Here is a 27,049-nt window from a genome sequence, read left to right as displayed (position 1 = left end):
TGTTACAAATAATGGAACCCGTTAATTCATACAGTCTGGTCTTGGTCTTGAATGCTTCCACATACACATTTGGAGTACAAAATGCACATAGTGGGGCATGAAGGCGATACAGTACCCATTGCATACAAATCACATTTGTACAGAAACGCTGAAAAGCATTTTGCATCCACAGAGAAAACGCTCCCAGCAGTACAGACTGAGGTAGTGAGAGAGAGAGAGAGAGCACAAGTGCAGGGGAAACGCATAATTGTTGTGACCTCCGGTATCCACCTTAGAGGCCGTCACCAAAACAAGCGTTCCAAATGCAAAACCTTTACATCCAAGATGGATTCAATAGACTAACTTTCTCACTGCAACAGATGTAGATTACAGATATGACTCTACATTACAAACAAAAGCATTTCTGCAGTAGGAACAAGAATATCCTCTGCTGCATGAACTTATGCCTCAAGATCGATATGAACACATCATATACCGATCGATGGTTCTGCCCAGCCTGCTGTAGTAATGAAACAGCAATATTCCAAGGCATGCACAACTGTTAAAGGACGCATGCCTAATGGAAAGTTTCTTCCTGGAAAAACACACACTCAGTCCCTAGGGGATTGTACAACGCAGCTGGCAGAACTCAAAGCCCTGATACTGGCACTACAATACTAGTGAATTCTCCACACTTATTGTGTGTGATTCATTTTATTGTGTCCAGTCCTATAATGAACATCTACACTATTGGGGCAAGAATGGTTTTAGAGATTCTAAAGGTTGCACAGTATAGCGCAGGATGCTTTGTGAACAGGTGGCAAAGCTGAAAGAATGACTGCCATGAGTTCATGTCATTCATACATTGAGTCATCAACGTTTTGTCGTTCACGTTGAAGGGAATGATGGCAGATGAAGCCGCCAGGGCAACAGTTTGTGCTGCTGAACTGCTGCATTAACTCGCTCAAGCACAAGGATAGACAGAACAACTATGGTGGCAGTTAATGCCACGCGCATCGGATCAGCCCTGCCAAAAGGCTTTCCACTGCAGTACTCCTACAAGTTAGATGCACAAAACCTTCCGTATCCTCACATTCCAGGAGTGGGAGGCATAAAGTAATACCAAACATGGATCGCAGATTGGGACGATACTATCTGCCCATGAGGGTCTGGGTTCTGCTCATGCAGGGATTACTGCTACAGTTTCTTTACTGGTGACCAGCTCTATTATAACAGACCAAGGACTTTGTCCTTAAATGCAACATCTGCCAGCAGAACAAAGACTCCACTGTAGCACGTCCAGCACAGACACCACTACTGATCTCAAACGAGTCTTTAGCTTTGTTTTTGTTTTGGACCACGACGGCCCCTTACAATCGGATGGGGCTTGCAAGTATATCTTGGTGGCAGTGGATTCATGCTACAAATTCTTGTGGGTTTGGCCACAGCGCTCGGCTGAAGCTGCAGCTGTTATAAAGGACTTGAAAGTCTTCATTTGGACATACACAATTGGGACACTACATTCAAACCAGGGTTTGGCGTTTAGCTCTCGGGATTACGAAGAAGCCATGGGAAGTTTCGGTGTGGCCTAGGGGGTACTCCTCCCAGTATCATCCGAAGGAAAATTCGGTTGTTGAGAGTAAAAACCGTGACTTAAAGCAATCCTCAACAGCAAGGGAATTAGGCTTGGGTGGCAGTTGGGCCAATCACCTATATGGAGTCCAGAGGGCACGTAATAACATGCCAAGATATTCCTTAGGGGGTCGTACACCTTATGAACTCCTGTTTGGTTGAGAATGTGGGTATCAGACCTCGATAATGTCAGCACAATGGTGGCTGAAACACCATATGATATCAATAAACGTTTGGCTGTTTTACAGGAACTCAATTAATTCTGGGCTTTATAAAGCAACGTCCAAGTAAAACGCACAACTGCTGGGGAAGTAAAGGTAGTTCCGGCAAGATCTGCCTGGGTCCCTTAGATTGGGGACCTGGTCAGAGAGAAAATATAGGACAAAAATAATTTGGGCCATCATACAGACTACCTGTCCTGGCTGTTGAAGGTACCAGAACTGTACTTCTTCCACCCCTTGCCGGTTGCAGAGACAAGAGGTTTGTCTTTATTGAGCCAATCAAACCACACTATGTGGCCAATTCTCAACAGTAGGTCAAGTGGGCTCCTGAGTAGCCACCGCACTCCTCTTGCTAATGTACAGGAAGTTCTGATGCAAGCTTTAATAACGACAGAAGATTCCATTCTCCAAAGAGAAGCTGTAAACAATGAAATTATACTTCTCCCTGTTGAAACAACTTCAACTGTACAATCAACGAGCACAGAAATGTCAATACATTTTTTTTACGACGTCTATGTGAATATGCCACAGATCAAGTCCTCTCCAAGTTTCACAAACCCTACTGCGCTGCCAAAAATAGACCCCAACAGCGTCTGGCTACTTTGTGCATTATGACTTCTTATTGGAATCAAGTGAGCCAGAGATGCCACCACCGCCCCTCCCTTTCAAGCTACGCGTGTATGCTTTCTACTGTTGGCTGAAAAAGACTTACTTCATACCACCCTAGTTACATCTTGGATTGCAATAGGGTTACTTTTCCTGGTACTTTGGATTGGTTTGGGGACGGTCATTTTCCTACTTCTGAGTGGACACTATCTCCCCGAACGCAGTACAACTCATAACCTTTGTTCTAGAACCACATGCATTATCACACCGTGAACTAAGGGACCTGTCCCTGGAGAACATTAAAGCAGGTCCAGTTCCTGATAGAATTGTTTGGGACAGGGTATCGTATGGTGTGTATGATCCTACTGAACATTTGCAATTCCTCATTTGTTTAAAAAGTCTTTAAATGAGATCATCACCTCTAGTACTTTCTCGGATGATTGGGACATTGAAACTGTGCACAATTTGCTTGCCGATCTAGAGCAATTAGCTGCATTTTCTAATGATGAATTGTATGATGGTACATCTAATTGTACAGACATGTTCTTTTACCAACATTGTGGTCACCGTTTTTTACACAAAGCAAGAATCCCAAACGCTGTTTATAATTACACACTATGAGAACACTGCCCAACACCGCCGAAAGGTAGTTCAAAGACATTTGCACAAACGTTTGCTTCTTTTTCAGGTTTGAAACATCAGATGAAGCTTACTATTATAGGCTTGCACCATCACCTGCCAAAACAAATTTGCTAACAAACACCGAGTTGATATATTTTGCTTCCTTTATTTCCCAACTGTCTATACAGGGTTTCGACTTTTGGAAAGTTACCACAGACACAAAAACATGTCTTTTCAGAAGATTGGCAGGTTCAGGGAACTGAGGCCTTATTGAGAGCATGCCTCATACCACATCAAATGAATTTACTGAACAAAATAATGCAACAAACTTCATATCTCGGTATAGCAAAATTGAAGAATTTGAACATGCCATGTATTCCCGAAATTCTCACCCTTCGAGAATTGGCAGCACTTACCACACTTCAGTAAGGATACAAAAATACCATGATACTTAACGGTTCTTTCAACTCATCAGACCCTAATTGGAAGGGATAGTTGGTTTGGCAGACAGAGACAAATATGTGTTAATCTAGATTCCTGAGTAACACCAAAGGTTTAAGGATTAATAGGCCTGATCAGTGATATGTATAGCTAGAGCACTCGGGTGGTGGCGTCATATAGTGTTGGGAAGTTTTGCCTAGATTGGCAAAAAAACCTCAATACTTTCCACGGTGAAGCAACACCTAATCTCAGGGATTTTCTATTAGGTCCCCAGAACCCATGTCAAAAGACCACGAAATATACAACAAGCTGTGAAAGATTTCTCAACAGGAAGCTGCTGAGGTTGTGAAAAATCAACAGGGTTGATTTTGAAAAGGCTTGGACTGTGACTGACAACATGACCACATTATCATTTAGGATTTATTCACTGGGCCAAAGTGTCTTCTGCAATTGACATAATACATCAAGACATGTCTAATTTACAACATGGACAGTAACAATTACTGTCCATCGTAATTCTGAGCTGGACATTACAACCATTACATTCTGGCCATGTGCCATGGTGTTACATCAACATGTCTTCTGAATTTGATCTAACAGATAGACAGATGGTAATGGCACACACAGATGCAAAGTATACTGTGTTGCACATTGACAAATTAGACCAATCACCTTTCACCGTGACTGAGTCACCATCCACAGACAGGATAATCCATGGTTACATCACCCTACCGGTTATGACTTTCCAATTCCAATATTGTCTCTAATACCAACAGATTCGCAGACATAAAGCGCTAGGGGAAGGTTATGTGCATAAGTATTGGGAATTACCGTTCAGGTTTAGATGCAGGAATGAAGACACTGAAGTTTTTCTTAGTGGTTCAGACTGTGAGGATGCTTTAATCGGGTCCTTGGTTTGCAAAGACATTTCTCTCTGTGGGGCATGCAATGCTGCAGTAGCTAACTTGTCTTATCGGAAGAGTTCTCCAGCTGTCGGGATTCCTCCAGTGTTCAAGCTGCTATTGCATGGGAGCCATTTGATGCTGATTGATCAAGGCTTCTGTGGATTGGAACCGAGCATTGCTGATCTAGTGACGGTTAATTACATATTGTACTGTTTCCACCTGACCACACAGTTATGGAGGAAACACTATGGCCTTCAAAAAATGATTTCAACATACAAATGATTCTCTGAGCAAACTGAAAGCTATGCTTTTTCAAAAGGATCTGGCCTTAACTTCAGCCAAAGAGATATTTTATCTCCAGGATGCAAGGTCCTCGTCTGAGATGCAGACACTACTCCATACTAACTTCCTGCTGCATTTTGGGGAGCTGTTCCACTGTACCTTTAACGTGTCTGATACATTTAAGAAAGTGCACTATTTCTTTTGTATCAGCTCTGGTCCGGTTAGCACCTTCCAGATGATTTTTCGGAGTTATACCATCTTTAATACACTCAGTGTTGGGAATTGTTTTTGAATGGCTCTGGCTTGTCCTGCTACTTGTGGCAGGAATCATGATTTCAATTTTTCTACTCCACAATAGACATCCCAGTTAACTTGGAATGGAGACCGCACTGCTAATGCTGCGTTTCCATGAGTGCAAAGTACACTGCTTTGGCACATCTCTGCTTCTAGAACTGAACAAGCACTGGTGCTTACTCTTCAGGCCTGTGACTTGACTGCATACAACCTGTCTTCCGGTGTCTGCTTTGCAGCCACAAATGCGTCTTGGGTATATGTCTCAGATCATAATTGGTTGCACCACCAGACCATTGAAGTACTGATGGACCCATTAAAGACTCATGTGTATTGTTGTCCCTAGAGTAAGCCAATTATAATGAATACATTCTTAGAGCCACCTTGGGATGCTTCAGCTACTAGTGATGTGATCAACGGCTGTGCGGAACACTTCTGGGCTACAACACCTCCCTCAGCGGCTTCCTTTGGGTATCGGATGTAATCTCCTTTGCTCCATACACCTGCGATGAGGTGCATCTCTGGGATCATCATCTGGGGTTGTGGGCAACTGTGATGTTGCGTCTCCCACTCGGAACACAAATAATTGGCTCCTCAATGTGGGAACAATTTGGCCTGTTTTTTAAACAGAATGAACCAAAACAGCCTTTGCTTTCTTTTCTGGGCACCATGGATTTCGGAGTGCTTGATATTTCAAATGGTATTGTTGGACTTGGCCTTTTTCCCTGAGTTTTTTCGTTTTTTTTACTTCTCCCAAGATGGCTGCTACAGGCCCTGCTACTGCAGAGTGGTCTTTATTAGTAGCACCCTAGCTGCCAGGAACTGGCTGGAACCCCACAACAATGTTGCAACACCAGCCCGCCTTTTTTGTCCCATAGGTAGAACGGGGAAGCTCCTGGAATGTGCTGGAACCTTCTAGAAGGGAGGTGTGGTTTTTACTTTTGCCGCCTTGGGTAGAGATCACCTGACCTAGGGCTACTTAAGTGAGGGAGGGAACTTTTTGTAGTTAGTTGGCCAGTGGGGTGAAGCAGAGTTGGAGCATCCACGCAGGAGTGTAGGCGGTAGGGCCTAGCCAGGGACTTATGCCTCTGAGAGTGACAGGATTTAGGTGCTGCCTCTTAAGTGAGTGAGGGACCCTGTGAAACCCACTGATCTTGCCCAGCAGTAGGAGGACCCAGGACACCTCTGCCCAGCCTGACTAGGAAGGACCTAGTCGCCAACTCACTCCCTACCCCCTGTAACATAACCCCTTAAGGGCGCCAGATACATCTGCGCCATCAAGATTTGCTAGAGCAACTTATTGCAGGAACTGAATGCTGAGACTGCGTGTCCAGACTGAACATTGACCCTAAATGCCAAGCTGATGGTGGAATCGCTGAGGATCAACCAGGTCTTAGCGCTGTGACCCCTGCGCTCCCCGTCCTGGCCTGGGATCCCCGGCAGCGTGCCCCGTTGAGTGTGGAGCCCCACTGCTTAATTTGAGCCCCCCCTGTGTTGCGGAGGCTGAAGCGTGCACACCGCTGCGGCCCGGAGGCCGGAAGAGTGCCCCCCGTCGTCGCGAGGCCCGAAGAGAAGCCCGGGGCCCCGCCGCTGCCGTCGCAGCTGTGGTGAAGGCGTGCGAGGCTGAGACCGGCCCCTCCGTCGCAACAGGATCGCCTGCGGAGCCGGTGAGGACGCCTCCCGACGTCGAGCAAGGTAAGCCCGGAGGCTTGGGACTGGTCCCGGTGCGCCCCCTGTTGTCTGGGAGCCACACCGCACCCTGAGCCCGGGTTCCCTCTCCGTGGGAGTCCCCCAGTCACCTCGACTGAGAGACCCCGCCGAGGGATTCGCCCCTTTTTCCCCCGTGACTGTTAAGGAGCGTGGTGCCCCACGAACTGCACCGGAGTACGAGAGACTCGCTCCGTAAGACTCGGTGTGCTCCGTGAACAGCTCCGGTCTGAAATGTGCATTGCCAATGATTACGAGTAGCGCTTTATTCCAAATGCTCCGTTGTGAAGTGCTCACTGCTATTGATTACGAGTAGCGCTTTATTCCAAATGCTCCGTTGTGAAGTGCTCAGTGCTATTGATTACGAGTAGCGCTTTATTGCAAATGATCCGTTGTAAAGTGTTCAGTGCTATTGATTACGAGTAGCGCTTTAGTCTAGATGCACCGTTCTGAGGTATTCATCGCTTAGCGCGTATAACGCGGTAATCGCCACTGAGGCGCTACAGGTAAAGCGGCAGGCCCGCGAGGTCTGCCCTGGGTCCCTGCACGCCGCAGGAGTGGCGCTACGTTCCCCCGAGCCCTACCAAGGGGAGTCAGACACACGAGGGTGGCCTAGAGCCTTCAGGAACCATCCTGGTAGATAATGTGTTGGTGAATAGGGTGCTGGCGAGTCCAACGCCAGAATAAGTGAAGCTGGCAGGTACCTATCATTGATTTGCAGTTATATCTCCTGTAGGGCATTGATATCTCAGGAATTGCATTTATAGTCCATGAATTGCATGTATATCTCTTGACTTGCAGGTACATCTCAATGAATTGCGTTTATAGCTCATGCCTTGCACCTATGTCTCATGAACTGCATCTATCTTGAACTGCTTGGATAAACTTGAATTATTTGCATAAACTATCCCGTGTGGCGTCCCTTATTGCGTGTGTTCCCCGTTCCATGAGAGGTGTGTGTTGTATGGTTGCTTTACACACAGGCCTTTGGGTGCCCAGCCGCTCGTGTCACGTTACCGCCTTAGGGACTGGTGACCCCGGTTTCCTACAGGTATAATGACTTAAAAGCTGTTTAGATAAATATCTTACAGGGAAGCTAGCTTTTAGATATTTTTAAGAGTCGTTTTTAACATTCTGCTGGCTTTTTAGATCGCTTTTGTGCATCAACCCTTAGTATGAGGATTCAATCAATCAATCAATCAGGGATTTATAGAGTGCGCTACTCACCCGTAAGGGTCTCAAAGCGCTGAGGGGACGGGGTTCGGGCAGCTTCGAGGTCATCCGAAGAGCCAGGTCTTGAGGTCCTTCCTGAATGCTTTCAGTGTGGGGCTTCGTCTGATGCTGAGGGGAAGTTTGTTCCAGGTCTTAGCCGTGATGTAGGAGAAGGATATGCCTCCCGTTCTGGCTCAGTGGATGCGGGGGATTTCGGACAGGACTAGGTCAGTGGAGCGGAGGTTTCTTTTGGGGGTGTGGAAGGAGCTTCTTTCGTTGAGGTATAGAAGTCCAGTGTTGTGGAGGGCTATGTAGGTGTGAGTGAGCAGCTTGAAGATCACTCTTTCTTTCGACGGTAGCCAGTGGAGGTCTCGGAGGTGCTGTGCGATGTGGTCTTGTCGAGGGATGCTGAGGACAAGTCTGGCTGCAGCGTTCTGGATGGGCTGGAGTCTGAAGCAGAGATTTGTTGATTCCGGCGTAGAGCGTTCCGTAGTCCAGTCTGCTGGTTGTGAATGCATGGGTGACGGTCTTCCAGGATTCAGGGCGGATCCATTTGAAGGTGCGGAGTGTTTGGAGGGTGTTGAAGCAAGTGGAGGATAGAGCGTTGAGTTGTCAGTTCATGGTGAGGGAGGAGTCGAGTATGATGCAAAGGTTGCGGGCGTGGTCTATGGGGGTGGGAGGGTTTCCAAGGTCAAAATTGGGTGTTATATTCCCTGGTAAGGCCCATGTGGCAAGGCAGCTGATTTCTTACATAGTGCTCACAATGAAATTTCAGCCATGAACCTTTCCATTTATTTGAGTGCGCGCAATGTTGGATTAGTTTCACTGAAACCAAACTTGTTTACCCATCTAGCTTTGCACAACATTATCGCAATGCCCTGAACATCATGTAAAAGGTCTCTTTCCGCACTATGTACAAAAGTCATCTCTTTCTTCGTAGAGGAGGTACTTGACCTGACACAGAGGGTCCTTGCATACAGAGACTTCACCACGCAGCGGTCTGACATCTCGTGAGGGGTGTCCAGTTCGTGACCAAGACTGGGTCCTTCATTCTCTCCCATCAGGTAATGAGCTGGATTGTCCATAGGGAGGATTCTTGGCTCCACATGTACACACACTCTAGGTACACGTAGAGTAGGGTTCGCATAGTAGAAGTAAGCCTTGTTTTATATGCCTGCGCATATGCACTGTTTTAGCACCAAGGTGAAGCTACATCTACTATTTACGATTTTGGTGGTCGTAATCACTTATCTGCTTCTGTCTTTTAATCATTGCAGCACACGTATTTTATATAAGAATAACGTTGGTTCAATAAATAAATTGAAAACGTCCCACTGTGTTTTCTCTGTGTACCTCTCTGAAAATAATTGAGCACGAGTGACTGAGCGAAAGATTCTGTACCATTTCCATGACTCCTGAGGGGTCATGGCTGTCATGTTCAGTGGTTGCCAGAAACCATTCGCTCCCTGGTAAGGTTAGGGGGGCTTATGGTGGCACTGTGAGCTAGCTGATCTCTAGGCCAACATATCCTGCGGGGGTGTCTGGAATCAGTTGAGGCACCAAGCCCCTAGTTTATCTTGTCCAACAAATGCGCAGATCCTACAGATTAGTAGGAACTACACAACAGTGGAAGCCACACTCCAGGTCAGTGTTCAGAAGAAATTGCTAGAAAGGAACGGATAACAGTGCGCAGAGGTGGTGCTTATATGTGGCTCAGCTCTGTCACTTCTTGGGCGTTATGGAGTCTGCACAAGAACGTTCAATGCTACCTAGCTGTGCAAGGGAGCACTGCAACAAAACTCTCTGGATCCAGATCAAGCAGCTGGTAAATATTCTCAGGTGAGGCCTCTCCAGATAGAGGTATCCAGAAGAAACTACACACTACAATAATGCTGAAATATCCGAGTTACAGGACTTCAAAGTGGACTTCACCAGCTCCAGACATTCTCCCCACTCTTCCATTTGTCTCAGGGTTTATGTGGAGAAGTCTGTAGTATAGATGCAGCACTCTCCCTTCTCATCTCTCAGCACACAGGGATATGGGCTCATTTGAATTTCACCCATCAGTGGTGGTACTGCTTGGGGGATCGCTTCGAACCTTGCAGTGGGTGGAGGAGTAGCAGTGGTGGGCAGGGCCTTTTTGCATAGGACCATCCCACTGGAGATGAGCAGCTCTGCTCAAAATATCAGTTAGTCCAGGCGGGCCTCAAGGATCCATTAGGTCCGGTCATTCCAGTGAGTCTTTGGTTAATCACGTGGAGTTCTCACTGGATGGAGGAAATTGGCAGTCCTCTTCATATGCAGTGGGCTCTGGCAACACACATCCTGGCAAAGTCCTAGGTCATAGCAGAAGTAGCCCAATAGGGCGTAGGCGTCTACAGCGTCATGGCTGGTAGGAGCTACCTTCGGCACCCACTGCCACAAGGCAACAGCCTCTGATCTTTGGAATAGGGCTTGCTCCCAGGCACATCTGTGTCAGTGCTAGGTTCTCTAATCAGAGGTGTACACTGGGCGGGCACCTCAGGATTGCAGTCTACTTCCTTGGGGTGGTCAGGACTGGTGTGCTATGGTCACACCGCTCACTGTCACAGTGATACAACAGGTGCCACAGGCTGATACCTATTCCTGATTTAGTCATGCCAGAGAACTGGACACACAAGCACCATCACCTTGACGGGGAGCTTACACGAAAACCGCCTGAAACTTTGGCAGTGATGTGATTCCACAGACAAAGCTGCCCATGTTAATTAGTACTTTTGATCACATTGATCTCTCAGGTTATACGACTCTGTTGGATAGACTTCTGCAACAGGATAAACTGCTTCATTCCCTTTAAACAGTCTACCCCTCCTGCTGGATTGGCGCTTTGCTTCCCTCTCACTGAGGTAGGGCTCCTTGGATCGCAATACAATTGAGAAATTGTTACTTAGGATTGGATTCCTGGTGATGTCCCCTCACCTCTGGGGAAGTGAATGTCTGGCACACATCAGCCCTTGGTTATGCAGTGGTCTTCTGACTAATCGAAGGAGTACCCCTTCTTGGTTGATGAGAACTTCAATCTGGAACAACAAGTCCACTTTTATACAGAGGACAGGTGATGTGGATTCCCTGCCTGCCTTATCAGAACAAAGTGAGTTGGTACTTTTTCATGTGTCCTTTATAGGCTGCCTTTGAGACTCAGTCTTTTCCTTGAGTGATGCTCATTACAGCAGGGTTGTGCCCAAGCTGGAAATCACACAAACTAGGCTTAAAGACGTGAGGAGTCTGCACCTTAACTATCAACAGCCAACTCTAACAGTGATAAGGGTGTAAGGACCCTTCACACCCTTCACAACATCCTGCCCTCCCACCAACCAAATGGAATTTGCAGGAAGACTAATCAGAAGCCTTATGTTCCAGGAAGGCTCAAATCCAATTTCTATGGGGTGCAAATCCTCTGCAAATGAAAGGCAGGCTCTAAGCCGCACACCTCCCCCCCTCAAAAGGGATCCGAAATATGTTATGACCTGGCAGTGTCTGTCAGCTCCAATGGACTGCAATGCCCTGCCCCCAATGTGGCTGAAAAAAGCTTCCCCATCAAAAAGTATGTACAGACTGCATATCTGGACTCCTGTCCAGAAGAATGCACACCTTAACCATCCACGACACCTGGCAGAAGCTTGTAGTTGCGATGTCCATGTCCAGTTGAAGTGACTCTCTCCCCCCTTAATCAGAATTGCCTTCGCCTCTTCTCACCCAGATAAGGATCAATATTCGGTATGTTGCGCGACCCTGTCTGTCTGTCATAGCAGCTGATATTGGCGAATGCATCTGCTGCTTTAATGGACATAGCCACCAGAGAGCATACACATTTACCAAAAAGTACCCATTTTCCTCTCCTCACTGTCCAGTGAGGCAGTGTATAGAGATGTTGGGTTATGTAATCTTCCCTGGGCCACTTGAATGGCCAAGTAGGCTCTGGTGTGGCCTATAACACAAGCCGGCTTGTTGTAAGGTGCCTTATACTTTTTAAAATCTTGGTGGTAAAGTTGGGAGTAATGAAAGTGTCTGTATAGTTTCCAGCCCTTATTCCCAACTAGGGTCTTTGATTGGAACGGATTTTACAGCAATTCTTGCCAGCTCCCACAAGTCAAAGGAAGAAATAGGTCTCTGTGACAAGGACAAAACTAAAAACGTTTGCAAGCAACAGCATGAAAATATGAAATATCGTGTTGTGGGTACAGAGGCAAGGGTGGGGGTGGGAGAGAAATCTGGATGCATGTAGAATGATCCCTCGAACGACTCTTTTTAAATGTCAGTACTCCTGAGTTCTATCTTAAATTCAGCATGGTATTTAGTTTTGCTGTGCATCCAAGGGTGAACCACTTTGGTTGTGTAGTCCCAAACTTCAATACCAACAGCACATCCCAATTACTGGTTTTGGTGGGCTGCACTCCATCTTCATGTAACTTTTATTCTTGCTCCATACCATGTTAATATCAACACAACCTTCAACTACATATTTATTTCTTTGGATGCCATATTTCTTTTTCACATATTAATTTGTTAAAAATGTACCAATTCATAAAAGCTTCTAAACAATTGTGCTACTTGAACACATGAATTTCTGTTTCCCCTAATGCATTTCGGGGGCAGAAAGAGCCCTTCATCAGGGGGTTTAAAGTAAATCGTCTGAAACAAAAATAAATGAATACCACACATCTCATCACGTACTCCCTTAATTTGCAAACAAAATTGTAATGGAAATGAAAATTAAACTATGATTAGGACAGTGGGTGATATCCTAGCTCCTAAAATTAAATGTTAATCTAAACAAATATAACTCCAGGTATAGTCAATTTGATGTAAAAATTCATATTGATAGGAAATGGATAGCCGCCCTTCCTTCTATTATCTTAAAATTAGTTCATATGCCACTAGGTGCTGTCTGAATGCTAGAGTATGTGTGCAATGGTAATCCTCAAACCATAAACTGATATCACCTAATCGTAAACATGTGGTAAGCCATCAAAAATATGTGGTTAAAATGCATGCTGTGACTTTAATGACCACGTACTTGTGAACATAAGATGTCGCAAGGGCAAAGCTAGAATAGAATAAGAAATCCAATGCAGGCTAAAGGGTCTGACCGTACCGCATAGGACGTTGGAGAATAAAACGTTGAAGGCCCTTGTGTATCATGCATTATTTTAGCGCTTACCTACTATAGATGAATACACTGCTAATCTCAAAAAATGCCTGGCCTCTCCGCTTCGTGTTTGCTATAAAACACCAGGCATAACAGGTTCCGAATTGGGCTTTCCTCTTCTGCAGTCCGGATGTATCCAAGTGTCATCTTGGAGAGGTAAATATCCTGTGATTTTCCAATCACAGGAAAAAGTAAAACACTAGTTGTACATGTGGCTTATAAACCTCTCATAGTACCAGAGTAGATTAGGAAACCTACCCAATGCACCCGCAAAAGTGGCCTATACTTTAAGAATGCCAAAACTGCTCTTTCAGAATATCTACATTTATCTTGCTGCAGAGATTTGATCAAATTGAAGCGCCATGCTGAAACCATTTAATGTCCCGTGATATTCAAATCTCCCAAGACGTCTAAAATCAAAGTTCTACACCTCGCCCCCCTTTCGTAGGAACAACGCAGCTCATTGTACGCCATCTAGAAACTGGAAGTTATAACTACAAGTCCTTTCTGTTAAAAAATGATTTAAACTTCAAATCTTAATAAAAACCGATCATTATGGAGCAATTCAAGTATCAAAACATCCAATGACTAGTTTGGACTGCGGGCTAAAGCGCTGGATACAAGGAGTCATCCAAATAAATCATTGGAAGGGATTTAAACGGAAAGCATCTTGGAGACAAATATGCTTGTGATGGAAGCACCCAGTTGATTAGTTTATATTCATGGGACAACACAAAATAACAAAAAGTAAAGGATGCACCAATATGAGATTGAGCAGCCCTGTAAAATCAACTCAAACCACAGAGTGGGCCCTAACAAAAAGCCATAAAAGGGACCACATGACGGACGGTATGCTCCGACTGCAACATTTCATATGGAGCCCTCGCAGAAAAGGAGGGCTGCAGACAGCCCCTAAAACAGACAAATGCACACAAAGTGTAGGACCAGACAATGTACCACTACATGCAGAGTGCCATCACCAACCGATGCCCTCAAATACTAATCAAATTAAGGGAAGTAACTGCATAAGAATCGCCCTAGGACTGAGCTGACAAATAGGGAGAGAATTAAATTCTTAGCCGCTAACTTTGGTAAGGAGCCTATTAACTTTTGACGTTTTCTAGTATATGATGGACTTGTAGTGCATTCTCCCTATTACGTAAACACTGCTGAGAAACATTTGATAGGACTTCAATACCAAGTGAAAGGGCAACACTCGCAGCTGGATGAAGCATCTCACATACTAACCTTATATGGAGGAAATCGAACGATCTGACAGACCTCCTGTAGGTCATAGACTCCTGGGGCTGGTGGGCTGTCAAATCTGTAAATGGACAGCTCTCGTATTGGGACACGATGCAGCCTGCACACAAAAAACATAGGCAATATAAAACGCAGTGCCAACAACCAAGAAATGCAACATAGATCACCAGCATCAGTCTCTAGGGCATCCAAAATGTATTTGATGCAACTATGCTTCTCTTAAAATCTCACTGATTCTTCTCACACATACCAGTGATCCCCAACTTAATGCTCTGCAGAACAAGTGGAAAGATTTGATCTCTTATAACCCAACAATGCACAGTAAAGATGGCAAGTGGGTGGTACTAGTTGAAATTACGCATTCAGTCAGCTTTTGCAGGTCAATTACAAGATAACAGCACAATGGGCCATATAAGAAATCCGGGTCAGATGGCCACAGGGCAATCAGAAGTTAGTGGGCCCCAAGTCTAACAACTGGAGTCTTTCGCTTATGGTGTCCTGGAGTTCTGCAGAACCCCAAACTCTGCTGGTGTTTGAGACAGAAGGTGTAGCTAGCATGACTGAGATTGAGCCGTCTTCTCCCTGGTGCCCATAAATCTGCTCTCTGAGCTACCATAGCCGAGTAAATGGCTGCTGCATGTTTCAGCTCTGATTCCTATAGTAAGTTAGGCATTGGCAAGCATTTTCCCTTAAACTCTGACACTTGCTTTTTGTTTTTAAATTCAGTTTAGAGTGAAAGATATTTGTAAAATAAAGCAGGCCATTTATAAAGACTGAAAATATTGAATACAATGTACAGTTTTGAAATACTTTAAGATATATATTTTGCCTCCAGTATTTTTATTTTACTTTTTTTTTTTCAACAATGCAAGCATTGGCAATGCAGGAAATGTTGGCACTTGCATTAAAAGGGTAACACCTACTGACTTTACCAATGCTCGTTTTTGTAAAGCTTCCTACAGCCTCTAGAACAGAATCCTGCAAGTTAAATCTGCATTAATAATATAATTTCCAAGACGCAATGTGTTGCCAATTCTCTTTTTTGGTATAGATCACCAAGGTCTGGTCCACTCCACTGATCTGAAGAACTTCAGGTTACCTGTAATTCATGAGCCATATAGTAAGTGTTCCTGTCCCTCTTTCCCCTGACAAAAGACCAATAGCATGCCACAACTACCAACCAGATGCTTGCCAGGTTCAACATACAAATCTTAGAAGAATCGCAGCTTTGTGACATACTGAAAAGTAGGGAGGGAACAAAGAAAGTATTGCTACCCAAGGACAGATGGGTTGAGATAGAGGAGTGTAAGAGTTATAAAAGTGCCCTTTAATAGTACCTAAGATTATAAGTGAATATATGCGCAGGGTCAGGATCATGGTGACAAGACCTGTGTCTGATAACCCAAGGAGTGATCAACACCTAACGATTCCCACAGCGGTCACACACAAAATATGCGCACACACCCCAGCTAGAAACACATCAGACAGGTTACAAGGCATTTCAGATGGACACATGTTTGAGCAATATACTGTGCAAATGCCACCTCGAATAGAATGCAATCCACTCCTGCATACAGAAAACAATACAGTATTGGCATAGGCATCAGCAGGGCAGGCATCTGAGAACACAGAACAATTATAGCACAGGCAGCCAAGTGTCTCACATTCCTCAGAGCATGTGCAGCAGTAGTGCAAGCTTCATTCTCACACAGAACTATTACATCACCTGCAGCAGAGACCTGCCAACCAAGGAAACACGAACACTGTAACATCCATGCATGTCCTCAACAATGCAATGGATTCAGCATGCAAACGCAAGGAGCTCTCAGACAGCAGGAACAGGACAAAATGGAACTTACTCATCCAGCGTCACACGTTGGAGAGAGGGAAGATTAATATTTCTAAATTGCTGTACTTCTTGATCCACGGCTCCATAGAGGACAGAAACCTCGGGCTTCATTTCATTCACAGGCACCACCACCTTCATCTGTACAAATTGTTGGACCTGACGTTTGGAAGTAGATAAGAGGATATGAGTGATATTTAAGCCGAAGTGAAGTAAATCACTAAAAGGAAATGCTTGCCAGAAATAGAAGATGGATTCATTTTTTGTAAACAGCACCATCCACACCTCCTTTGCCCCAGCCAACAGTCTACACACCCACCTAATGACTTGTCATTCCTACCCACCAACTAAGAAAAATCTTCCCCAACATCCATCTTAAGTCAGTACAGAACTCCACCCGACCTAATGAGAGCACATCTTTATATAAATACTCTCATCATAGTACCCAGACACCCGCACCTCCCCAACTGTAGGTATCATACTGCCTCCTAATTCCATTAAAAGGCGTCTCCCTACAAGCATGGCACTTTTATCAGGATTTTATATATTTGAAAGTGTGTAATTTCCCCTCAGCAGTCAATCCACTACCCTTGTATCGTCTTAAGTGATCACAAATAATGCCATGCACGTTGTATGAGGGTGGCTTAGTATATGGTGCTCCGATATGTAATTGCAGCACCCTGCACTAATGCAGACAACCCTTGTGGTGATTTAAGGGGTCTTAGACAACCTTAGAAAGATCTCTAAGTGGCAGCTGTGGAGGCTTAGTCCGGAAAGAGTGTAAAGCAGATCATTTTACCAGAACTTAATCTTATTGGCATAGTTTAAGTGAAAAAGAACCACACAGTATTTATAAAAATAGGTAATTATTTTAAGACACTCACTAACTCATTACAATATCTCAGACACTGAGATATAACACAACGCACATGACACTTTGCAAATAAAACAGATAAGCAGCACAATTACACAATGGTCTCCAGGGGGAGACCAAACCATATACTACAATAGTGGAATGCAAACCACGATTCGAGACCAGAGTGGACCCAGAAGACGAAGAAGAGCCGGGGACCGAAGGGGAGTATCCAGAAACCCCACGGAGGTCGTGTGCAGAGAGAGAACACGACTGCGTACTAAATTTAAGTCAATGGTTGCAATTTTAAAGAAGGACCCATCCTAGTAGACGCTGAGGAAACCCTGTGGAAGACAGAAGGTTGGAGGGCTACCTCAACCCGTGGATACCCTAGGAAGCATGATACCTACACAACGGACGCCGGGTGCATAGGTGCGAAGTGACGTCAGAAACTGCTGTCAAACCCAATGGAGGTCTTCAGGAAGATGCCGCTGACGAAGAAGGTTAAAGTGTCCAGTGGAGCCCCAAAGGGGATTCAAGATGAGAAGTACCTGCAAGCAGAGGGGACAGAGTCTATGCCACTCAGGAGTTGCCAGGAGGGACAAAAGACAAATGCCCACCGATGTCCGGAGATGCAGGAGAGTTGACATTGACCTTGGAGCTGCAGCTGTGTGGACCAGGCGACGCTGAGGAAGACCAGAAGCCATTCACGAGCAGTCCCACGTTAGATGTCGAGAGCCAGGAGGTCAGTGTCCAGCAGAGGCACCAATACACCTTAGCAGCAGCAACAGATGTAGAAATCGAAGAATGTGCATTGTCGGGACCAGCAAGATCCAAATAACTCACCATGACTAGGTAATTCAGAGCAGGCCCGAGTAAGCAGGGGAGCCCACTGGAATCAAAGTACCACCTTGAAAGGACCCGAAGACATCTGGAGACAAGAGTCGCTCAGTCTTTGCAACGGCCGGCCGACGTGGTGGACAGTGGCTCGGTTTTAACGGCACCAACGAGAGATACTGGCCTCAGACTCGGTCTAAAGTCAGTGCAGGCCTTGAGGGAGTTGTAGAGCCGCCTTCTGTGTTACTGAGCCTGTTGGAGTACATAGGAGCCCAGGACCAGCAAACCAGTCAGTTATGTTGCGGTGCTTGCAGATGCAGGGAAGTGACTCCTTCACTCCAAGGGAGATTCCTTCAGGTGTCGATGTCCACAGGCCCGGAGAGGAACCTGTATGAAGCACGGACACGGACGGTGCAGCGGACTTGCAGGATGATGAGACCTGGAGCAGTCTGAGTCTTCCCGGTTGCAGTCTCGGTTCCTAAAGCGAAGTTTGATGTGGTCAGTCCGACTCGGCGAGTACGACGCGGTCAGAGTGTCCAGACGGTTGAAGTTGACACAGAGTTGCATCGGAATCGAACCCCACGATGAATCTAGGGACCCACCTTCTGGTAAGCCCTTGAGTACCCATAAGAAAGGGTTGGGATTGATTATGGTGTCCCTACCAGAGGAGGGGCTGGACAGTGGGGAGGATACTCCCATGTCCTTTATCTAGTTTCGCACCAGAGCAGGAGCCAACGGCTCACTGATCTGGTTTGAACAGGAGAATGCAAGGAGGGCAGCAAATGTGCCCCATAAGCAGCCTCAGTGGTGCTGGCACGCACCCTCACCTTGTCCAAATACACTAAATCCTGTCTAAGAGGTGGTTACACCTCCCTGTGACAGGATACCTACTTTTCTGCCTTCCCTTGCTCGAGCTTGGCTCAGCAGCAGCAGGGCAGAATCGGGTCTCTAGTCTGCAGCAGCCTTAGCTTGCTGTCCGGTTCTGGAAGACTGGTACCAGGAGCACTGAGGTCCTCCAGGAGGAGCTTTACAGTGCATGGAACCATACACCCCACACCGTTTACGGTGTGGGAGGTATGAGTCCAGCATGTTTGATACCAAACATGACAGGGTTTGTTACAGCCAGTTTAGAGATGGTCATCGCGTAATGACGCATGGATACTCTATAGGTCGTGATGGCTGATGCACTTACAACCTGGGAGAATGAACTCCGAAGGTTGGAGGGGTGCCATGCTCATGCAGGGGCACCCTCCCGCTTAGAACCGATCACCCTGCCTTCAGGATTGAAAGCCCTGCTTTAGGGGTGACTTATAGGTTTTAAGTACAGTGACCTCAAATATAAGGAAACCTATATCTGTCATACGTGGTACAAGCACAGGCTGCAATCGCAGGCCTGTAGTCACAATTTTTTAGTGGTCTCTCGTGGGTGGGATAATACATGTACCTATCCCCTTGGTACCATATACTAGGGACTTAGAAGGGTACACCAGTAGCCAATCTAGAGTGTACCCAAGTGCTCTCCATGTCACATTTAGGGGAGAAAGCAGAGCGGCTGGGGTCCTGGTTAGCAGGATCCCAGCCAGACTGGTCATAAACAGCATAACACCAGGCAAAAGGTGGGGTAACCATAAAAGCAGATCCTACTTTCCTACACACGTCAATTACAATGTGAAATACAACAAACTCACCTCTACTTGGCTCTTCTTGAGTTCTGCTTTGCTGCAAGAGTTTCCTGCAATAAGGATCTGAATCTGCTCCTGTTTCCTAGCCTGGTACATAAAAAGCAAACAATTAAAATGTTTTGAAAGCAAGCACAATCCCTGCCACTGCCCGCTGTAAACGCCCACATATCCACTATAAATCAACCTTCCCAACTTCCAACCCCAAAACAATCAAACAGCACTCTGTGCCAAACGCACTATAAAAGAACCAGATTCACTGCCATTTACTGCAACCTTAACTAATCTAACACCACTCACTGCAAGAAGTATTTCAAAATGAACTAGTTACATACCTTCAGTAATACTTTTTATCTTGGATACTCTATCTTACTGCAGACTCTTCACCTTCTGACTCACTCAGACCTACACTAGATCCAGACATTTCTCATTCAACAGCTGAGTGTTTGAAGGTGGCGCCGTCTCACCTCCAGAAGTGATTATGCAGTCGCATTAAGGTTCAATACCTACGTGCTGTCAGTTTCACAAGCAACCGCTGGGCTCTCACTTGCTGATAGACTGACAAATAGAGTACCAGACAGGGTATATTCACCATAAATACTCTACTTGTTCGGATGTATACTCCAAACAACGGATTCCTTTTGAATCAATAACAAGACACTACCTACACCAAGATGTGAGTCTGGGGAGTGGGCTTTCTGCAGGACCCAACGACAAAATGATCCTCCTTTCAGACTTGAGAATCAAGACGGTACCTGGTGAAGGTATGGGCAGACGCAGATTGGTGACTTTGCACATGACCAACTCAGGAAGGTGCCTAGGCAAGACAGCCTTTTCCTGGCCAAAGTGTAGTGCAGTGCGACACATAGAACAAAACCTTCCTGGCGCCAGCGAGTCCAATAAGAGTTGGTAATCCATGTAGTGCTCGTGCTCATATCAATGTAGAAACTAAGGGCCGAAATAGGATCCAACTAGTGAGGCCTCTACTAATCTTTAGAGGGAATGTGGAGAGAGAAAAAAAACAGGAAGCATAATTGACATAGAAGGGAAACACTAGCTTTGGGAAGAAGCCTTTCTTAGCCCTAAGCACCCGTTTACAGCTCTCAGACGCAATGTGCCGAAGTTATTGCAACAAAGAAGGCAGTTTTAAGATAGTTTTACCATGAAATTAACGATGTTTGTGCTCAGTAGCATGTACATCAAAAAGGTAAGAATCAAATGAAGGTCACATTGAAGCACAATGAAAAGTACAGGCAGAAATAAACGCTTGAGCACTGAATAGCAAATGGAAAAAAACCACACACTATTTGAATACAGATGGCTGAAGGCAAATGTAGAAATGTCAACAGGGCAGACAAGTAACCTTTAATAGCGCAGACAGCAAAACCTTGCTGTGATAGGGACAAAACAAATAGAAGCACATCAGAAAACAAAGTCAAAATTGAGTCAATGCGTCTCGTCACCGCACCAGGGTACAAACTTAGCCGAACAGCTAGAATAAATGGGCCCAGTTGGGGGCTATGTGTTGTCAGTCACATCTACCAATTCTGACCCCAGGCCAAAACAAATCATGTTGGTTATGCTCAATCCCGACACATCGAGGAATAGTGTGTGGAGGTTTCGATGCCTACCCCTTCTATGTTGCTAGGACAGCAGATCTTCTAATGGGTAAATACTGTTATAGGGATTAAATTTTGCCTCCATTTTAGTTTACCCTTCCAACTTAGCAGCTTTTTGAGAGGGTGGCTTGAACATGTTTTTCATTAACACAACAAAATGCCATGCACAAAATTATTTTACATAGACACTGTTGTTCTGCAGTCTGCACTGTTAGTTTCTGGGACACATATGAGAACGCAATGTCCTTGCTTGATTTTGTGAAAGTAGATGACTCTTTTCCCCAGACTATGTATAGCTGCTGTTCTGTGTCTCTTGCAGAAGGTACTCCCACTACACTCTCACTAGTGTAGGGGGTATTAGTGATTGACAGTAGTAATTTTAGGAATAATCAACATGGTTGAGTTATTTGTATTTTTCACCATTCTAATAATGCTTATAACCATTATGTGCCTCTTCTGTCTAATAATTGCGGTTCATGTTTTAATTACAAGGATTAGATCTTTACAATAAACATTTGAAAATGTGTTCTTGTTTCTTCTCTTTGTGACACCCTGGACATGCAAAAGTAACATACAAAAGGGTTAGATCTGTTTCCACAAATTCCTTGGGAAAAAGGATGGTCAGGTTTGATGCTGCCAATAGCATTTGTAACTTTGGAGGTTTAGGAGTTTAGATGCAGAACTGTAAGCTAGCCGGACCAACATTTACTGATATGAGAAGAAACAGGCCCTGTATTATGAAGTTTTGTTGATCCAATCCATAGTCCTAAGAAATTTGTAGGAACAGCGCGACAAGATGTGTTGAACCACTTCAAGGTGCAGATGCCAATTGTGGTCAGCAAGAGGACGCCAGCTGAGCTAATTTGCTCTAATACTGAGAGAACCAACCAAGTGATTGACCGTCAAGGCTGTCCCATGAAGTTCTAGCTACTGCCAGTCTCAAGGCCTCCAGACACAATACATGATTTGCAATGCTACCCTGTTTATTACAGTACTGCATGGCGGTTGTTTTGCCCTTCAGAACTTGAACAGACCTGCCCATAATAGAAGGCAGGCAGGCAGGCTTTGAGGGCCAGAAGAATGGCACGCAGCTCCAGGAGAGTGATGTAGTGTTTCAGCTGCAACCAAAGGTCTGAGATTCCCACTTCTTCCATATGTCCTCCCCCAGCCCAGAGATGTTGCCCCAGACCATCATCTCTGGATGGAGCAAGGAAATCGGTTTGTCGCAAGTTACACTGGCATATGTCATTCACCCCTGAAAGTCCTGGCAGTCTTGTCAGAAATGTTGTCCAAGAGGCACGCCCAGTGTTCAACCCACTAAAGGTGCAGTTTACACAGCAGAGCCAGCATGTGACCTCAGCAGGATCACAAACGGACTATCCAGGACTCATTGAAAGGGCAGAAAGGTTTCCATACCACTGTGATGAGGACAGTCCAAAAAATGGAATCCTAAATGGACTGAAGCTGGGATTTAAGTTGGTTGATTAAGTACCACAGGGTTGACAGCACCAAAGCAGCCGTCTGTAGATTGTCGGCAACTAACTGAGTTGAGTCCGCTTTCAGCAGCGAGTCGTTGAGGTATGGGAACACATGCATCTCCGACCTGCAAAGATGGACAGCAACCACTAATATCCCTACCAGGAACATGGAGCGAGAGGGGGGTGTCAAGGTGACGCTGAAGTGCTGGACGGTGAATTATTAGTGACCAAACCCTTTTTTTAAACCAGAGTAAACACCTGCAGAACTGTATGACAAGTACACGTAAGCAGGTGTCCTGCAAGTCCAATAGCTGGGTCCAAAGCCGACAAGATGTGGGCCAAAGTCAGCATCTCAAACTTGTCCTTTCTGAGGATTAAGATTAGTCTCCGACTCCTCAGCAACTGTCCCCCTTAGGTGTCTCAGCTTCCTTGTTAATACAACGACATGGTCAGAAACTGGAAGGACCTGAGGAGGGCATACCCAAATGAAAAACTGAGAGACCCATCGATCTGCTATACCTGCGTGCCCTCCAGGCTGACAAAAAATAATCCTGCCCCCACTGGCTTCAAGTGCTCAGGAGAACTGAAGCTGCTGACGGCGGTCACAGCAGGCGAAGAGGAGGACCGCTGCGTCGGCTGGGTTTACCTGCCCCTGGTATGACCTCTGCCTCCAACTTTGGAGCAGCAACAAAGTTGGAAAGGCTGTTGAGGAGGCAGGGAGGGCTATCACTGTCAGGAGGCCAAGCCCCGAGAACAGCCCTGGACAATACAATACTGGCAGCGGAATTGGCGGGCAGAGGCCGGCTGTGGCCCCGCTGTCCTTAAAGCACCCCAGGATTGAGCCTGCTTCTTGTCGAATGAGCCCTTCAAACTGCATGTCCATCAAGGACGCTTGAAAGGCTCGAGAAGGCCAGTGGCGCGCGCCCAAGCATGGCAGACACGACTGGTGTCCTTGGCGCAGCCAATGCAGTCAGCAATGTGGAGAACGGCTGCTAAGATGCATCTGGCCGCACTCTGACCATCTCGCATCACCTGTGCCAAAGGGTTATGAAACTCGTCCGGAAGGCTGGGCAGATCCTGCTCGCCACGTGCCAGGGTAGGTGTGGAAAGGTCAAAAATACACACAGCCTTCAAGCACCCAAGGGCATAGAGCAATATCAGATGGAACTGGTGCGTCAGGAACTGAAGCCGGCAAGAACCAGTGTGGCCTGCCACAAAGCAATGGAGATCAGGCCATTATTGGTCACGGGGTGGGGCAAAGGCCCAGCAGGGTCAGTCTGTGTCAGGGGAGCACCTTCAAGTGAAAGTCTGATCAGAAGTCAAGACTGATGCGTGCCGCTCCAACACATGCCAGAGGGCTGCGGCATAGCCTCTTGAAAGGCCTCAATCTGCCGTAGAACTGCTGCTAGAAAGGGGGGGATCCCACTCGGACGACTGGTGCTTAACCTGCGACTTGTCGTTAAGCTCTGCCCTGGCCGAGGCCAAGGAGAGTCACATGGACTGGGGACCGACCCCTGGACTTCGACAGGGACCAGTCATGGTTCTTGGGTTGGGCGACATCCAGCTCTGTGCTCCCTGGTGGCTTTCAGATGCATCAGGTCATTTACCACAGAACTTCGAGTCACGCTTGGTGCACAAGAAATGTGTGGGGGCTGTATGTGAATTCACTAGAAAACGTTTTCCTTGAATTATACAATATAATGGAAACAGTTTTTACCGAATTATGGTTTTAACACTGACTTGTTTTATCTAAAACTTTTGGAGGAATTGCATTTTTCTCGAAAAAGGCAAATTGTATTCCATTTCAAAGTATTTTCTACTCGTGTACGTGAAGCAGCAGTTTAGAATGTCAACCTTTCGACAAATCAACTGTCATTCTAACTGGAAGGCAGCAGAGGGCGCAGTACGACAAGACTTCTGTTAGATCCGTCAGTCACACGAAAGGTAAAGTTAACCATGTGCTGACACTAATTTGCTTTAAATATAGTGTTCCTCAGAAAATAAATTAAAATAAAATATTAACTCCCAGCGTGGTAGACTGTGGTTTACTACAGGAGGGAGGGTACATCTACAGCAGCGAGAAAAGTTTCAAAGAGAATGTCTTTTGGAAATACACTCAATATTTAAAGGGAAAACTGTCAGGGACGTGCCTGCACAAATTGCGGTTGCCGCATGTGAACTTTAAGTTTTGTGCAGGTTTTATTAAAAAAAAAATCCGAAGTTCTATTTCTAGCACCATTAGCTAAACATAAATATTCTACAACTGTTGCTTCGTCGTTTAAAAAATACTAATTGCACTGTTTTTTTCGATTAAACTGGGTTCTCATTTAAATGCATCTTTACATTTTTCGATTTAATTGCATTGCCATTAAAATGTTCCCATTAATTTTCGATGTTTCGTTATAAATGACTTTCCTTAAATCAGGTTTTCCACGTCTTCGTTTCCTCCAATATGCTTTCTATGTTTTGTTTTTCTATGAATGCACCTGGTGCCGGTGTGTGGATCGGTGGCTGACCTCTGCTTCCCGCAGACGCGGCGCAGTCTTGGAGCGTGCTTGCGCCACATCCCAATCGCACAGCATTATTCCAGAAATATTCACCAAAACACGATTCACAATTTTCTTTAATCTTATTCCATTTTAACCAATTTTTTTGTTTTTCCAAAACGTTATCTCTTTCACACATAGGGTTTCGTACTCTCCCATTTCTTCTAATGCATCGGGTTGATGCCAGGCGCGCAACACCCATTGGACTCACAGGGCTTCAGCCCCCCCCCCCCCCCCCCCCCCCCCCCCGTCGCGTGTGGCAGCCCGGGATGAGACAGCTTCCCGGCGCGCACACAGCCGCACCCGAGCACTTCACAGGTCTTTAAAAGACCACTTGCATGTTAATGAGGCCTCGCTGTTGTTTCACCCCTTGTAAGAACCCCTGCAGCTCCACTCTGCCTATGGCTTAAAAGACTCAACCCCCCCCCCCCCCGAAATTTTTTCTTACCCCCCCGAAATTTGGCTCTAGTTGCGCCTCTGCTTGAGGCGAACAGGTGAGCCCAAGAGCAACAATGCACCCCCGTGTAGCGCTCTAGTGCTCCGAGGGTCTCAGAGTGAGCCCCGGAAGCACGTTGCACCATGTATCACTTTCTGGCCAGGCGTGGCCAGAAAGCTTTAAATAAAGGGACCGAAGTGGCACGGCACTTCCGGTCCACACCAGCATAGCACCGGTGTGCGTGTTAGTTATTGCGTCCATCGCGTGGCGCTGCGCTGCGGGGTCATCCAGGCCTGAGGCCCCCACACTGGCGACGAGGGTGGGATGCCCGCAAGTTAAACGGCACCAGCAGACGGAATGACCGGCTCAAGCACCAGATGACCCGGCTGCCCCATCCGTAGCGACCACCGGAAGCGACGCGACACGCAACACTCACCGGTAAGCAGCGTGCCCACAGAGCTGCGTGAGGCACCGGCGGTAGCAGCGGCAGGGAGGCCCAAGGCAGCGACGCTCGCAGGAGGACGATCACGCGTCCCGGCGGCGGACCCGGAGGTGCGCGCATGCGCAGAGAGAGTGAGAAGCGTCGTCACAAGACACGAGACCTAGCGAGTCGAGCCTCAACGAAGCGGCCAACCGAACGAACAAACACGAGTAGAGACAGTACGCACAGACCGGAAAGCGCCAGAGCGAAGGCAACCAGCAACCAACAGAAAACAAAAACAACAACCACGAGCAAAGACAACACGCAAGTTACCTCACAGCACCAGAATGAACACGAATTCAGGAGGCGCGTCGGGAGGAGCCGGCCAAGCTCAACAAGCAGCACCACAAGCGCCAGCTCAACAAGCAGCACCACAGGTGCCAGCAGTAAACCCCGGGCCACCGCAGCCAGTACCATCAGTCCACTCACAGATCCAAGCCCTGCCACCCTTCAGCGAGCTGATAGACCCCGGGACGGCAGCCCCCCGATGGGCTATATGGTTAGGGCAGCTCAATAACTACTTCACTGCCACCAGGGAAAAAGACAACGAAGTGAAGAGGTCCCTGTTGTTGCACTTTGGAGGCACGGAACTGTACAAATTGTTCAAACACCTCCCGGACACAGGGGATGATGACGACTACGACGGGGCGGTCAACGCGCTGAACGCACATTTCGACCCCCAGTTAAACCCGCACTATGAGCGGTTCAAATTTCGACAATCCAAGCAAAGGGAAGGTGAAACCATGGATGCGTTCCATGCGCGGTTGAGAGACCTCATAAGCACGTGCACAGAAGATGACGAGAAGAAAGAAGTGACCGCACAGCTAATCCAAGGCTGCCGCAACAAACCACTGAACACTAATTTTAAGGCAACCGCGCATCACACTGGAAGAAATATTGGTCCTGGCCAGATCTCACGAATTATC

General features: G+C 46.5%; 1 protein-coding gene across 4 annotated transcripts in view; it reads right to left on the bottom strand.

The window, feature by feature from the left end:
• Positions 1-27,049, bottom strand: part of HAUS5 (HAUS augmin like complex subunit 5) — a 343,036-nt gene that overhangs the window by 84,525 nt on the left and 231,462 nt on the right. For all 4 annotated transcript variants that reach the window (XM_085615894.1, XM_085615897.1, XM_085615895.1 and 1 more), the window contains 3 exons: positions 19,573-19,653; positions 16,208-16,353; positions 14,334-14,448 (listed from right to left, as the gene is read on the bottom strand). In XM_085615894.1, the coding sequence (XP_085472020.1) occupies positions 14,334-14,448; positions 16,208-16,353; positions 19,573-19,653 (342 nt within the window). The remainder of the gene's footprint in view (positions 1-14,333; positions 14,449-16,207; positions 16,354-19,572; positions 19,654-27,049) is intronic.

This window comes from Triturus cristatus, chromosome 7 (assembly GCF_964204655.1).
Source record: "Triturus cristatus chromosome 7, aTriCri1.1, whole genome shotgun sequence".
Lineage (NCBI taxonomy): Eukaryota > Metazoa > Chordata > Amphibia > Caudata > Salamandridae > Triturus > Triturus cristatus.
This window is presented reverse-complemented; position numbering and strand designations above follow the sequence as displayed.